We start from the raw sequence: 15,226 nt of genomic DNA, 5'->3' as shown, positions 1-15,226 counted from the left end.
TTAATTACCCTCTCTTTCTATAATTGATGCTATGTTTATGTGGAAGAGAGGAGCCACTAAATAATGCATCTGCAACCAGCAGCTCGGCTGACGTGCTCAGCAGCTACGCAGACTCGGCAGACTGACCCACTGCTCACACCAGCCAGGTCTGCAAGATGAGAAGAGAAGGAAAAAGGGTCTTCGAAGACACTAGTACAGAATGCAGTGGACTAGAAGCTAAAAATAGGTCAGTCTGAGATCATCTGAGAGCGTAAAGTCTGACTAGACGGCATCTGAGCAAAAGCACATCTCTGTGGAGATCAGATCACAAGGTGGTTGTAGTATAAAACCACTTTACCCCTGTTATTAAGATGCGCTCTCGCCAATCTGATCACAAGTGGGCAACAGATTTTAACCCTGTCCACTTTTGCCCATTTTGCCCAGAGGTAGTTGAAAGCAAATTTAATTGGATTGCGTTTTTACTGTAAAAAAAAAAAAAGTGTTAAAACAGCAACAAACAACCACCTGCTCTCTGCCGACTAACTGAACACGTAATTGTTAAAGGACGTGCTGTGAGAAAACGATGCGTTGCAACCTGTGCTGCACTGTACCAAAAGACTGATTAAGAGTGAAATCATAGCTGCAATGTGTCATAAATGTTTGTGTTGTCCACAAAAAAAGATGAAGAATGCTAGGGTAAAAAAACATTGACTTTTTCATGGTATTTCTTGTTCATATCACTACAAATGTCAATGTCTTTTTTCATTCTTTAAGATGTTTTTTTTTTTTTCAACACAAGAAAGAAATGCAGATCTACTTTTGATTAAATGAACACCCTCCGTTTAAAGTTTAAAGGGTCTATATGTAGGACTTAAAACCTCTTGTTATGAAGTCAATAAAGGTGCTGTATGTAAGTTTTTGACTCTTCTAAAGCATGAAAACACCATAATATGTTTGCAGATATTTAAGAAACATGCTAAGTGAAGATTCTTGTTTATCTGAAAAACAATGCTCAAGTTAGATATTCTGCTTTGAGATGTGCGTTACGTGCCAGAATGGCTGTTTTTGTTTTGGTCTTTTTAACCCACAAGATGGCGGTTTAGCCTATTATATTTCAGCACCCCAAGTGGCCTGTGTGGAAAACCACATATTTCATTCAGTCATGAAGGCTCTCAAAGTTTGCACCTGTAAATGAAATGCAACCTCCGGTGGACAGTAACAACCCTGAGACAAAAATTCAGAGATCCACATGAGGTGGTTATTAATTAGCAAATAACATAAATATTACAAACGTAAACATTAGGTGAGCAGGCTACATTGTAACCCTGTGTCCTGAGATGATTTGCACTGATAAGCAATTTGGCTGTTTGCACTAGACGAAACATGAGAGAAATTTAAATACAGCAATTCAGAGCCACAGAATACTACACTGCACTCCAGGAAATTGGTAAGGTTTATAATATAAATAATACATATTAAACCTCTTTAACATTATTATATGTACATGCTGAATTACTGATATGTGTTGGCTTCCACTGAGATTTTCAAAAAAACGTTTACAATGGTTTCTTTTATTTTGTTTTTATAAGATCTGAGGTAAACTATCTGCTGCTGATTTCAGTAGTATGCAATAAATGTTAAGTAAAATAGCATTTAAACTCAAATTATTATTATTTAACACTGAATAAACCACATGAAGTTTCTAAAAAAGAAATTTTGGTTAGGACAAAAACTCCTGCTTTTAGTTAGAAAACAGTTCAAATCAGCCTCGATAGTCTGGCACACTCCTGTTGGTGTGGTTAACCTGGCAAACTGCGCTTGCATGGACTCAAAGGAGCTGAGTGAAAATGTGTTTTGATTCAGGAGTGCAATAATGCACCTAGTTCAACCACTTGGTGTCAAACTTACTGCACCTTTAGGGGAACAGCAGCCTATAGCAGCTTATTGCTCGTGTTCACACTCATACACACAAAGAAACTGAATGTGATTGCACGCAATGATGTACATAGAGTTAAGTTTGTTTAACCTTACAATGATATATATACTGATAATAAACCACCAAATACCACTTCTCAGTGACGATTAGTATGACCGCTTATGATGGATGGATGGATGGATGGATGGAAGGAAGAAGGGATGGGAGTGATCGGATGGATGGTTAGATGGATAAATGAATATAGATCGTATGGATGGGTGAGGTAGATGGATGGTTGGATGGACGGATGGATGGTTGGATCAGGTGGATGTATAGATAGATGGCTGCATGGATTCGGTGGATGAATATATTGACGGCTGGATGGATTGAGTGGATGGATGGATATGGATCATAGAGATGATAAATGGATATGGATCGGATTAATGGATCAGGTGGATGAATGGATTGACGGCAGGAGGGATTGGGTGATGGATATGGATCATATAGATGGATGGATATGGATCGGATGGATGTCTTAGATGAATGATAGATTGATCAGATGGATGGATAGGTTGGATGCATATGGATCAGACAGACTGATAATTAGATAGATATGGACTGGATGGATGGGATGGGACGGCTTGGAGGGATCAAATGGATGGTTGGATGAATAAATGGATATAGATAGATCAGGTGGATAGATGTATATATGGATGGATGGATTGATGAATGGATGATCAGTTGAATGAATGGATGGACGGCTGGATGGATCATGTGGATGGATTGGGTGGATGAATGGATGGATGGCTGGATGGATGAATGGATTGGGTGGATGGATGGATGGAGGTATGAATATGGATCATACAGATAGATGAATGGATATGGATCAGATGGATGAATGGATTGACCGCTAGATGGATTGGGTGGATGAATGAATGTATGGTTTGATGGATCGGGTGGATGAATAGATGGAAGCAGGATGGATCAGGTGGATGGAAGGACATGGATCGGATGGATGAATGAATGGATTAGTGGCTAGATGAAGTTGGTGGATGGATGTATATGGATCATACAGAAGGATGAATGGATATGGATTAGTTGGATAGATCCTGTGGATTATGGATTGATCAGATAGATGATTGATCAAATGGATGGGTTGATCAGATGGACGGATGGATTGATGGGTGGATGAAGTATATACAGTGGGTGAATGGACACTGTGGATGGATGGATGGATACAGTGGATGGATGGTTGGATATGCAATGGATGAATGGATACAGCAGATGAACACAGAGGAAGGATACAATGGTTGGGTAGATGTATGAATAGGGACCCACAACACTTGACCCAATAGGTCTCTAGCTCAAGAGGTACAATTTTCTGCCTTTCAAGTATTTCTATAAAAACTAACAAGAGAAGATAAAGAAAAGCAAGAATGTAAAAATGGCAGGAATAGATGAAAAACAAAACAAAGAATTAATGGACGAAGCCAAAGAAAATGTCATCTTTTTTCTCAAGACTCTCTGGACAGAGGAAGTCTGAAAATGCTCAGGGTTTGCTGGGAAGACAGAGTACCTGATGTCTCAGATAAGGAACCGTATTTATGTTGCGCAGCATTGGGGAAAGTCATCCTGGACTCTGAATAGAACTAAGAAAATCAAGGTGACGTAAGGCAGCTTAAAAAGGGGTCTGTGTGAACCTCCTGCAAATGAGAACAAAACAGAACTTGTGTTGGGTTTCGGCAGTGATGGTGAGACTGTGTGTGTTGGGGGAAGGTTGTTTCCGCAGGAAGCACTGTACTTTTTTCCCTGGCCATTGTTTATAGTCGTTTATTCTGATCGGCAACAATGGGCGAAAATGGCATTTTGTTTTTCTTGGGGGAGGCTGATTATAAAAATTGTAGCAAGCTTGATGAAAGAGAGTGAGCAGCCGAGTTGGTGGGTGGGTTTACTGTAGTCCAGGGCTTCAGCAAGAGGGAGGCAGGGAGGGTCCACATCCTCTTCCCTTCAACATATCACCCATTAGGCACATGTTGGGGAGAGACTGAGTGCCCTGTCGTCTGTGACAATACATGAGTGCCTGAAAAGAGGTTTAATGAGTCTGAACTCTACACTATATTATGTAAACGATCATTGTGATAACTAAGTTAGAACACAATGTTACACTGAACACATTTTACAACCTTATGATGATATTTAGTGTGTATATGCTCATGTGTTTCATTTAAAATGGTTGTTAAAAGGGTGTTTATGTTTATCTCAGCCAAAAAGCAATTTTAGCCAAGTTTTTCAATGCATGAATTAAACACTGTATTGGGTAAGCTGCATGTGTGTGAATAAGTGTATGGGTGTTTCCCAGTGTTGGGTTGCAGCTAGAAGGGCATCAGCTGTGTAAAACATATGCTGGATAAGTTGGCGGTCCTTTCCGCTGTGGCGAAAAGAAAGCCGAAAAGAAAATGAAATGAATGAATGAATGAATGAATGAATGGATGAATAATTAACATATATGCACACACACTTCTTATAAGACTATAACATTCTGATTGATGCTCTATTATCAGTTATTATGGGATTAGTGTTGGTGCTCAACGGTTAAGTATTTATTTTTACTTTTCTAGTTTATTTATTAGCAACATTGCTCTTTTACCAAATTTTCAATTGAATATAAAAGCAGCCTGAAAACAACATAAGTTTTTTTTTTTTTTTTAAATATAAAAATGTAGATTATTACACATTTGAGAAATATTAATGAATCTATTTTAATGTCATAAAACAATCACTAGACTAAAAAAGTATTGAAGCTGGAATTAAAACTGCAGACGCACTGTTTCTTCAAATACACTAAACACACTAAAGTGATTTCTGAAAGATTATGTGACTGTAGTAATGATACTAACAATTTGCGAAAAGCTTCGAAAATCTGAGAAGTAAATTAAATTGAAAAATATATTTCAAAATTATATCACATTTATTTAAATAGTTAAAATAAAATCACCATAGAATAAAAAGGTTCTATCTGACATTTTTGTCAAAATGTAGTTATTCACATATTCTTATTAAATGACAACTTGTTTACATTATGGGATGTTTTTTTATACAAGTTGTTTACATTTTTAGACTTCTTATTTAAAAGCAAAAAATGTTTTATCTACTAAGTCGAACTCTAGCTTGCCTCTATAAGCTTCTCTCTGTGAGCCAATCAGCAATTTAAATGCCAACACAAGCACAATTTGGGATCAGCTTTCTTTCATTCCACCAGACCGTTCCGTTGTTAAAAAAAAATTCATACATTAAACATGAAATATTTTCATTTGTGTTCAATATAGTAAGTGAAACATTTTTCAGTGTTCATTAAACTTTGTAAAACTCCTCATTTGTTCATTGTCTGTTTTCTTTAAATTTAATGAATTTGAATTAGGCAAGTTATTGTACAATGATGGTTTGTTAGACTATCGAAAGCAAAAATAGACTATAGGGGCTAATAATTTTGTTCTTAAAATTGTGTTTAAAAAAATAAAAATGGCTTTTCTGTGACCGTAGTAGAGCTGTGCGTTCTGTTTAACCCTTAAGGTGACTTGACTGACAGGTGCGTGATGCGTGAGGCCAGCGAACACGGCGTAGCTTTCAGTTATGATCAACACAGTTTCCATAATTATACTTTATATATAGATAAAGTCAGTGGCTCTGCATGTAATGACTCTATCTCGCTGGAGTTTATAGCCATTTCACTTTACTTCAGGACGCATTAATGCAGCGGTCTGCTCCGCAAGTCTATCGGAGACATTCATAAATATACCTAGCAAATCTAATAAATGTTAGAGACATACTCGGTACATAAACGCACTAAATAACACTTCAGCCGCGTTTATTTGAGGGTGTGCAAGAAAATCTGCACTTGAGCAGCGTCTATTTGAGGGCGTGCAAGAAGTTTTGTGCACGAATAGAGGAAATCAGCGCTCAAGCAGAGATTGACATGCTCGTAGGCTATTACATGAAAGCGATCTCGACTTAATACTGCGCCCATAACATTTGTCAATGAAATAACTCCACATGTAGTGGTAGATCTGTGTAAAATGCCCAACAAAGTCTGCCGCCACAGCTGGAAAAAATCCTAGAGGAAACACTGTGTGTGTGTGTATGTGTGTGTGTGTGTGTGTGTGTGTGTGTGTGTGTGTGTGTGTGTGTGTATATATATATATATATATATATATATATATATATATATATATATATATATATATATATATATATATATATATATATATATATATATATATATATATATTTATATATATATATATATATGTATAACTGTACACTTGGTGAGCAGAAGAGTGGTCTTCAAAAACATAAAAAATTCATACTGTTTTGAAACTTTTGCCTGGCACTGTACATTGTTGATTTCCTACATAGTTCAATAAAGGATATTTTTTTTTGCCCTTTAGTTTGCATTTATGTTTTGTTCAAGTCATCTGGATACCCCTCCAATCTCCATCTCCAAATAAATGAACAATTATCATATATTGTGTCATGCAGCAGGTTAGACAGACAAATGACTTATCATTGGAGCCTTGTCCTATCTTTTCTGGTTAATATTGAAGAAAAAAAGGAATATTTATAAGTCTTCTTTTATTTGAACCAGTCAAATTAGGGCTTCTGTAGCTAGGATGGATGTTTAACTTGACAAAACCTTGTCAAAAAAGTATAAATTTAGCAATATTTAAACTGTTATGCAACGTTAAACAAGGTCATGAGAAACTTGCTGTACTTAAGAAAACAAAGAAAACTCAAGACTTTTAATGCGTCACAGAAAATGACAAATATTTAAGTTGGCAAGACTAAAAAATGAATGTGCTTTTTCAATAAACGTTGAAAGTTTTCCAAAGCTGACATTTACTTCAGACATTAAATGTAAATGTCTGATGTACAGTTGAAGTCAGAATTATTAGCCCTCCTAAATTATATGCCCCCGTTTATTTTTCCTCCAAATTCTATTTAACAGAGAGAAGATTTTCTCAACACATTTCTAACACAATAGTTTTAATAACTAATTTCCAATAACTGATTTATTTTATCTTTGCCATGATTACAGTAAATAATATTTGACAAGATATTTTTCAAGATACTAGTATTCAGCTTAAAGTGACACTTAAAGGCTAAATAGGGTAATTAGGCAAGTCACTGTATAACATATTGCTTAGGGGGGCTAATAATTTTGACCTTAAAATGGCTTTTAAAATTTTTAAAACTGCTCTTATTCTTTCTGAATTAAAACAAATAAGAGTTTCTCCAGAAGAAAAAATATTATAGGAAATACTTTGAAAGATTTCTTGCTCTGTTAAACGCTGTTTGTGAAAAAAAAAAAAAAAAAAAAAATATATATATATATATATATATATATATATATATATATATATATATATATATATATATATATATATATATATATATAAATAATAATAACAGGAGGGCGAATAATTCAACTGTACATGCTAATGCAAGTATTTACAAACCAAACCATAAAAGCAAACATAAGATTATTAATGTACTCAAAAAAACCTACGTAAAAAAGAAACATGCAAACATTCAGAAGACACATTTCGTCGAGATGATAAAGAGCGCTGAAACATACAGTAATCAGATAAGATCACATTTATTTCCTCAGTGCAGATATACCAGAATATAAATATATTATTGACAATTATTTTCTAAAACATGACATCATTACAAAATTTGCGGTACGCTACATCAGTACCTCAGCTACAGCCATACACACACCAGACGATGTTGATATGCTGAAGAAACAATGACAAGCTGATCAAGTCGGTCCAAATGTTGACTCTGCAGTGCTTTCATATCCTCAAGTGAAAAGTGTTCAGAAACGATAAGAAATGAAATATGATTTGGAATGCTTTAAGGTGAAAGGTGAAACAAAAAATTCTTTAGTTAATCAAATAAAAATCTGACCCACTTAGAAGGGCAAGATCATGAGCAATTCATTAAGAAGCCTGGCTCAGCAATTGAACAAATTGTTAAAAAGACACAAATAAATTAAATCAAGACAAGCTTTCGGAATAGACTGCGTGTGTCTGTTTGTGCGCGCAGCAGTGTGTTCCACAGGGAGAAAACGCACGCTGTTCCAGCTCAGCCCTCCATTTTCTGCGATGGCAGGGGCCGGTTGGGTCCTGCGTCCTAATATGGCACAGCGGAGAGCAAGTCATCTTGGGAGATTCTCTCCCTTGAGAGCGCTAGCCCTTGACTTTGATTTCAGGAACAGAGCAGTTTTCCCACAGGAAAGAAAAAAGCAGACTTTGGCATCAAAAAAACACACAAATAAGCCTTCTGGCATTAAAATGTGCCAAAGGTCAAAATCTTTCAGCTTTTACGCATGACAAACTTGACAAACTTTTACTCACGACAAAAGTACCATTGCCTATGAAGCACAGCATGCAATGCCGACACCAGTTTGGGCAGTGTTAGAGCCTCAAAATCCATTCTTATTTCAAAACATACAATGTACATAAAACCAACTTACAATATCCTTCATACAGAAACAAGTTTATAGAAACAACATCTGAAAATAAGCAGATACTCATGCTTCGAGATTCAGATTTTCATAGGAATTATCCCATCTACAAATTCAATAATTTTTTTGTTGACCGATGAGTAAGACCTCAGAATCAGTCTTAATGAAAGTAACAAATGGATGGTTTCTCAAAACTCAACCAATCTAAAAACGGATGTTTTGGAAGCAGCTTTTCAAGCATGACCATTAAATACACCGTTTAATTTAATTCCCTCATGTAAATACGAGGACTGTTTCTTACAATGAGGAAGAAATCCAGAGCTCCAGGGGCATTATAAAGTCTAAATAGCAATCAAGACGAATGCTAAAAACAAGTTCTTGGAATAGACATGCGCCTTTGTTCTGTTTAAAGCACATACACATCCATGCACGTGTGCGCACAAACATGGTCATGTGCGATCAATAAAGCGATGGACGGTTTAATGGCTAAACTGAGATACCCAAATTCTTTCAGCTCTGGTTTAAAAACAGCCTATGGTCAGAGGCAACAAGATCAAGATGTACATTTGAACAAACAAGTCGGGACACTTGGGGAAAGAAAATACAAGCCCTTTTTCTATTGTGTGCGATATGTTTTCTATCACTATCCAGCTCTCTCTAGTGAGTGGAAGTATTGCACAGCAACCTGCCATGATACGGCAGTTTTTAGACTTTACACATCATCTATCAAAAGCTTGACCATACACTCGAAGAGAGACTTTTGAAGTCATAAGACACTTCTTCACATCACAGTATTACAATTATCAAAGCAAGTCTATAGGCAATTCATTCATTAATCAAAGTGACATAGCATACAACTAGATCTGACAGTCAAAGTACTGTATTTGTGATCAAATTAGAGAATGGCGTGATACAAAAAGAAGAATTTGGGAATATGCCATTATATATAACCCACTCTGATGGAAAACATTCTCTTAAAACAATTTAAGAGAAGGTAAAGGTCATAAATATCCTTTCATTAAATATAAAGAGGAATGCAGACTGTTTTTCTGTTATAGAATAAACGTCCTACTACAAAGAAGCAATCCATTCAACAAGTATTTTTAATCTTCAAACATTTTGTAGCTCCTGTATATATACACCTAATATTTAAAAAAATAACTCAATCAGAGTACACCAATAAATATTGTTACTTTGGTCAACTATAAGGACAAAGCTATCTGCATAAGAAACCATTAACAGTACCATCCAAATGAGTGTATTTATAATCAGTCACAGCATGAAAATAAAAACCACAAATAACAATTTTCTTGGCATCTCCACATATGAATTATGTACAGAATCTGTGTAAGAGGCTTCTTAAATGTTTCATTAAGATAAATAGTACAGCGCAGAAAGATCCTAATGTGGAAAATTTTCCATATAAATCTGACCTCTGATATTATTATTCAGTAGATTTTCCTTTGACTTACAATTTTTGCACATGAAATGTCCTAATGCACCTGGAGTTCAATCTTTTTAGTTCCTGCCCACATCAGCAAACTTTACCACTGCAGCATTGTTCATCTTAAGTGTCCGTTGACAGAATTAACATCTGTTATGGTCATGTGTTGCAGTATTGTGCTTAATTGCATTATTTAATATTTTCAGTGTCATTGTGCGTTTGAACAATATGTTAGAACAGATGTTCCACATTCTTCTTAACTATTCATCCCAACCACTAAAACACACTGTAACTTGTGGAAACAAGCCAAGCAAGGCAAGAGTTACACAGGGTTGACACTTCAGGGCATAGGGCAAATCCGAGAGTCCATATGTCCAATCAAACCAAATTCCAAGTTGAATCCGACCAAATTCCCCAAGATGTTGAACAGATTTTTCAGAACGACTTGCAGGACAGTTGAAATATGTAATAAAGAGTTGATGAATTTCTGCAAGGAAGTTCGTCTCCAGTGTGATCAAAGGTTAAAAAGGAGTCAGGCAAAATAGCCAGTCTGTTTGCAGTTGTATATCTGCATTTTTTGAGGATTATGTCCTCTGACTAGAGGCACAGTTATGTAATTCCTTCATTGCTTTAAATAAGCAGAAAAATGGGAAGACTACTAAATTGTGGTGTAACTTTAGGGCTAGAGAGAATCACCACTCTTTGGAAAAGGAGATTTTGCTAAAAATTCCAATTGTGATTGCTGAAGGTCAAGACTTATCATTGATTCCTAGACTTAATAAATTATTATTTGAAAATTTGAGGCAAGAATTAGATATTACTAAAAAAAAAAGGGTCATGTGTCCCAGGTATCCACTATAACAAACGGTTTAAATTGTTGTAATTATCTGGCAAAAATGTCATTTTAAAAGATTGTCTTATCTATAATATTTAGAGTTTTTTAATTAGTCTAAGAGACCTTTTTTTTTGTTGTTGTTCCTACATCAAAACAAATGTGAGCCAGTAAACAGGAGAAATACAGACGACTTGTTCTCACTGTTTTGACCACATAAGTAGTACTATAAGCCGACACTCACCAAAGGCCGATCAGATTTCCACAAAGTCTACAAGATCAGCTAGCTGAAGTTACTGAAAGAGCTTGTCCTCTTTAAGATGACAGTTGAGGAGCAGACGGCATATTTCAGTTTTTGCTTTATGCAACCAATGTAATGATTGCAATCTATGACTTTTGCAATGACAATCCAGTCTGAAAGAATGAGATTTCATCCTATCCTCATTGCTTAATGTATCAACGTAGCAAAAACTGCTGCGAATGGCATATCCACAAATGCCAACGAGAACAGCAAACACCACCCTCATAAAGCTGTCTACTTAATATCTAATGACCAAGCATCCATTTTTTTCCTGCTGGGTAATCCTGCAACTATAGAACCAGACAAACAAACCGTTGTCATTGTGCCTCTATCAAACCCAGGACGTGCACAGATACTGAACTATTTTTCCAGTATTTGCTTCTAACCAGACAAGATCCTTGTCAAAAATTTCAAGCTCAGTATTATGCCAAAAATGATTTTACACATGGCAAGCAGGTTGTAAAGGGGCTGGTGGCTCTCCTAGGGGTTTCTTGTTGTCAGTACGTTGCAAGCAAAGAAGGCAGAGTCGTTTGAGGCCTTTCCGAAAGGCGCTGTTCGACAGGCTGTAGATGAGACAGTTGCAAAAACTATTGCTTATGGCCAGCCATGTGGTCAGGAATGAGGCAATGGCATGGTGGTATATCCCTGCGCTCTCCAGTAAAAAGTAAATGATGTAGGGTAACCAGAGGATGTAGAACACACTGGTGATACGGAAGAGCACAGTGGCATAACGTTTGTCAGTGCAGGCTTGCTCGCCTGGCTCAGGATCCTGTGGGCCAAAGCGAGCTCTCCGCTCACTGATCTGCCGAGTGTGTTGCCGACAAATTCGAAAGATATGGGCATAGGTAAAACAAACTGTAAAAGCAGCTGGTGCATAGAGGGCCGCAACAATAAATGCAGTAAAAATAGGTTGGGTGTCCCAGGAAGAGCACCATTTAAATACATCTCCATGGTATCCTGGCTTGCCCCAACCAAAAAAAGAGGGCAAAAAGATGAGTGATGAGTACAGCCAAATAAGGATAATGCAAGTGCGAAGACGGCAGGGTGTGACAAGAGCTGTATAGGAGAGAGGTCGTGTGATGGCAACATAGCGGTCAATACTAACGCATGCCAGAGAGGCCATGGAGACACTCTTCAACACAGAGACCATGTAGCTAAAAACCATGCAGGTGAGTCTCTCATTCAAACCCTCCAGATGGTGCAGGAGGGAAAGGGAGGGGATAAGACAGCTAACCCCAACCAGTAAGTCTGCATATGCCATGGTCTGTATAAAGGAGCTAGTGGTATGGTGACTGAGTAACGGGGCACAATGGAACACAAAGATAACCACCAGGTTTCCAGAGATGATGAGCACTGTCAAGAAAAGAATAACAGCAACTTCAAGTAGACAGGTGTTAAAAATCTGGGAGTAGCCAATGTCCAGCAGGCAGAAGGGTTCTGTGGTATAGTTCAGCTCAGTTGCATTCATCTTGTTCAGGGTGCGCTTGGGCGCACAATTAGGGTGCTAGTTCCTTGGGGGCCTAGCTCAGCAAAGGCTTCCCAGAGTATGACTGTCCCTGTTAGATATGGGGGAGGTGTCCATGCCAGGTGCCTTCCATATCAGCAGCAACGGGCGACTAGTCTTCTGTGCCCACAGCAATCCTTTCACTAAAACACACACAAGCAGCTACAGTATTCCAGGGAGAGTCACTTAATGAGTAAAACACTGCTTTAGGGGGAAGGTGGTGACCGTTACTTCAATTCCATGTAAAATCCAAACAGTACCCCCTCTCTTATCAGTCTCCCACCTTAATGGGGAGTAGCACAGCTGCGCTTCAGCAGGACGGGCAGCTGCCGGCACAGGACGTTCAGGATTTTAAATTTTTTTTAAAAACCCACAGGAAGCCAAAATCCTTGCCACTCCGATCACAGATGTCCCAGTTGCTCGCAAACAGTTATTTGTCCAAAGAATCACACACAAAAAAACAGGCACAGAAGATAACTCACAAACTGTTTCTTTCCTACAAATCCCAAAAGAATGCAATCCACAGTCTTCTCTGCAACTTCATTTGTCAGTCAAATGAAGAGTAGGGAATCTCTTCAGCACGTGCCGGGCTCCCGGCTCCCTCACATCAATGTGGAGGAAGTCTGTGTGATCAAGGATAAAGGAACAGCAAGTGGTGACTGGCATTTCATATGCAGAAGGGGCTCTCCAAAGAGGAGCCAGCATCTGGAATGTAAATGAGAAATAGAATGGTGTGATGCAGAAAGCAGCCTCTCTCGCTCTGTGGCACTGATGCACCCTCGCTCTTTCCTTGGCTCTCTCCCTCCCTCTCTCCGCTGCAGCAGGAGCACACAAACTCCTCCCACCCTTGGCTCTAGCCAGTAAGCAGATGTCAGAGCACGAGCACAGAGAGGCATCCCCTTCCCTTGTCAATCCATATAGTCCTTCATTCCGCATATACCCACCTATTAATCTCTCACAAACACAAAATTGCATTACCTTCAGATTTTTAGGCTCCCTCAAGGACACAGTCTGTCTAATGTAAAACTAAAATTACTTGCTCTATCCTTCCTTTTCCTTTTATTCCCATCGCAATTCCAACACAACATCCCTCCCACGCACACTCCCTTTCTCCCGCCTATGCGGACACATGCAAAAAAAAAAAACTGCAGGTCAGAAAACAGCCATTTTCACAAAGTCACAGAAAAAAGCCCAACTACAAGCACTTTTTACTAGAACTATTTATGATGTTATCAATTTTAGTGTTTGCAGTTTAGGTTGATGAACACCTAGGCAATAATGTTTCTGTGGCATGATTTGTGCCAGTCTGAATTTGATGAATTGGCCATAAAAAATACAAAACATTTGTGTCTTCTTAATACGAACATACCCGTTTCTATTTATATCATGTTCAGTCTCGATTCTCTGTCACCTCTGTAACATTAAAACCACAGCACCTCTTCAGTCTCCTTTCATTCCGTCACTGCCAGAATCTGCAAACACACAGTCCCCACTTTCACGCTTTCCTCTGCCAAGCACACAAGGGGCTAAAAATAGGCTTGACTTGAAAGGTGGGGAGCAGACGACATGGTCTTATCCATTAGGAGGAGGACAATGAGGAGGAAAGGAAGAAATACAAAAGAATGAAAGAGCTCGATGCAAGAAATCAAGTGAGTTGGCAAGAGGAAAAAAAGACAGACTCTTAGACTACCTGCGTCGATTGTTCTGAAGTAGGGTTGTCACAATATTGGAACTTGATACTAATCGGTATTGAAATGCTAAAAACGTCCCGGGAACATTTAAGCACTGTTGAGCGGCTTCTTAAATAGCACTGATTTACAATTGTTCACATGCTCAACAGAAATGACCGTGATTGGCTGTGATGGTCATCGGTTCGCTGAACTCACCGCTGTTTACTGAGGGCGTACTCACACTATATACAGTTGCCTTGAACCGGCCCAAAGCACGCTTGTGCACTCTCCAGTCACCCCCGACGGCCCACACTCACATTACATTCTGGCCTGGGCATGCTTATGTCATTGATGATGCGCTGTTTAGTAAGCACTTTAGCTCACCACAGTGGAGATTTCTTTAGTTATTTCGTTTAAGTCGAGTGAGTTGCAGTGACACGTAGTCAAATATGTCGCCGAACAGATCAATCACTTTTGATGCTTATAAACAATCATAGTCTCGTGCTCACAAGTCCTCGTGCTGCAGGAATTAGGAGGTTTGCTGAAGGTGCAGCTGTCGTGCAGTGAGGGGTTTGCATCTTTAATAAACTATGACAGTTTGCGTTGATTGCACAGTAAGAATGATTAATAAATCCATATGAAACAGTCCCTTAAATATCACGTCTCACTTTCAGTTTCAGGCTCAGGCACATTTTGCACTCACACTACAGGCGTACTGCACCAACGCCCAAGTGAAACGCGCTCTGGCACACTTCTTCCAACCGGGCCAGGGCCGGCCAAGTGGACCATGCCTGCGCCCGATTCAGAGCATTCACATTTCTCGATTTGGGAAACGGGCCCAGGCATAGTTCAAATAGCATAGTGTGAGTACGCCCTGAGTGTAACCAAGGCAAGGCAAGCAGAACTGGCCAGGTAACTGGAGCGTTTCAAAGTCACGTCGATCAGCTGGTTTGTCGATAAACTGACATTCGAGCGATCCGTTAATGAATCACAGATTTCAAAGGCTATAGTGACCCTGTATCTGTGGTTTCACGCAGTTAACGGTGGTGAGTTTG

General features: G+C 38.5%; 2 protein-coding genes across 5 annotated transcripts in view; both read right to left on the bottom strand.

Annotated features, from left to right (window-relative positions):
• Nucleotides 1–15,226, bottom strand: part of rabgap1 (RAB GTPase activating protein 1) — a 149,942-nt gene that overhangs the window by 48,685 nt on the left and 86,031 nt on the right. The gene's annotated exons all lie outside the window — the stretch shown is intronic.
• On the bottom strand, nt 10,321–13,265 carry LOC101884949 (putative G protein-coupled receptor 21). The gene has a single exon (XM_087270234.1). The coding sequence runs from the start codon at nt 12,463–12,465 to the stop codon at nt 11,437–11,439; it is 1,029 nt and encodes a 342-aa protein (XP_087126360.1). The 5' UTR covers nt 12,466–13,265; the 3' UTR covers nt 10,321–11,436.

Source organism: Danio rerio, chromosome 10, assembly GCF_052040795.2.
Source record: "Danio rerio strain M-AB ecotype USA chromosome 10, GRCz13ab, whole genome shotgun sequence".
NCBI lineage: Eukaryota > Metazoa > Chordata > Actinopteri > Cypriniformes > Danionidae > Danio > Danio rerio.
This window is presented reverse-complemented; position numbering and strand designations above follow the sequence as displayed.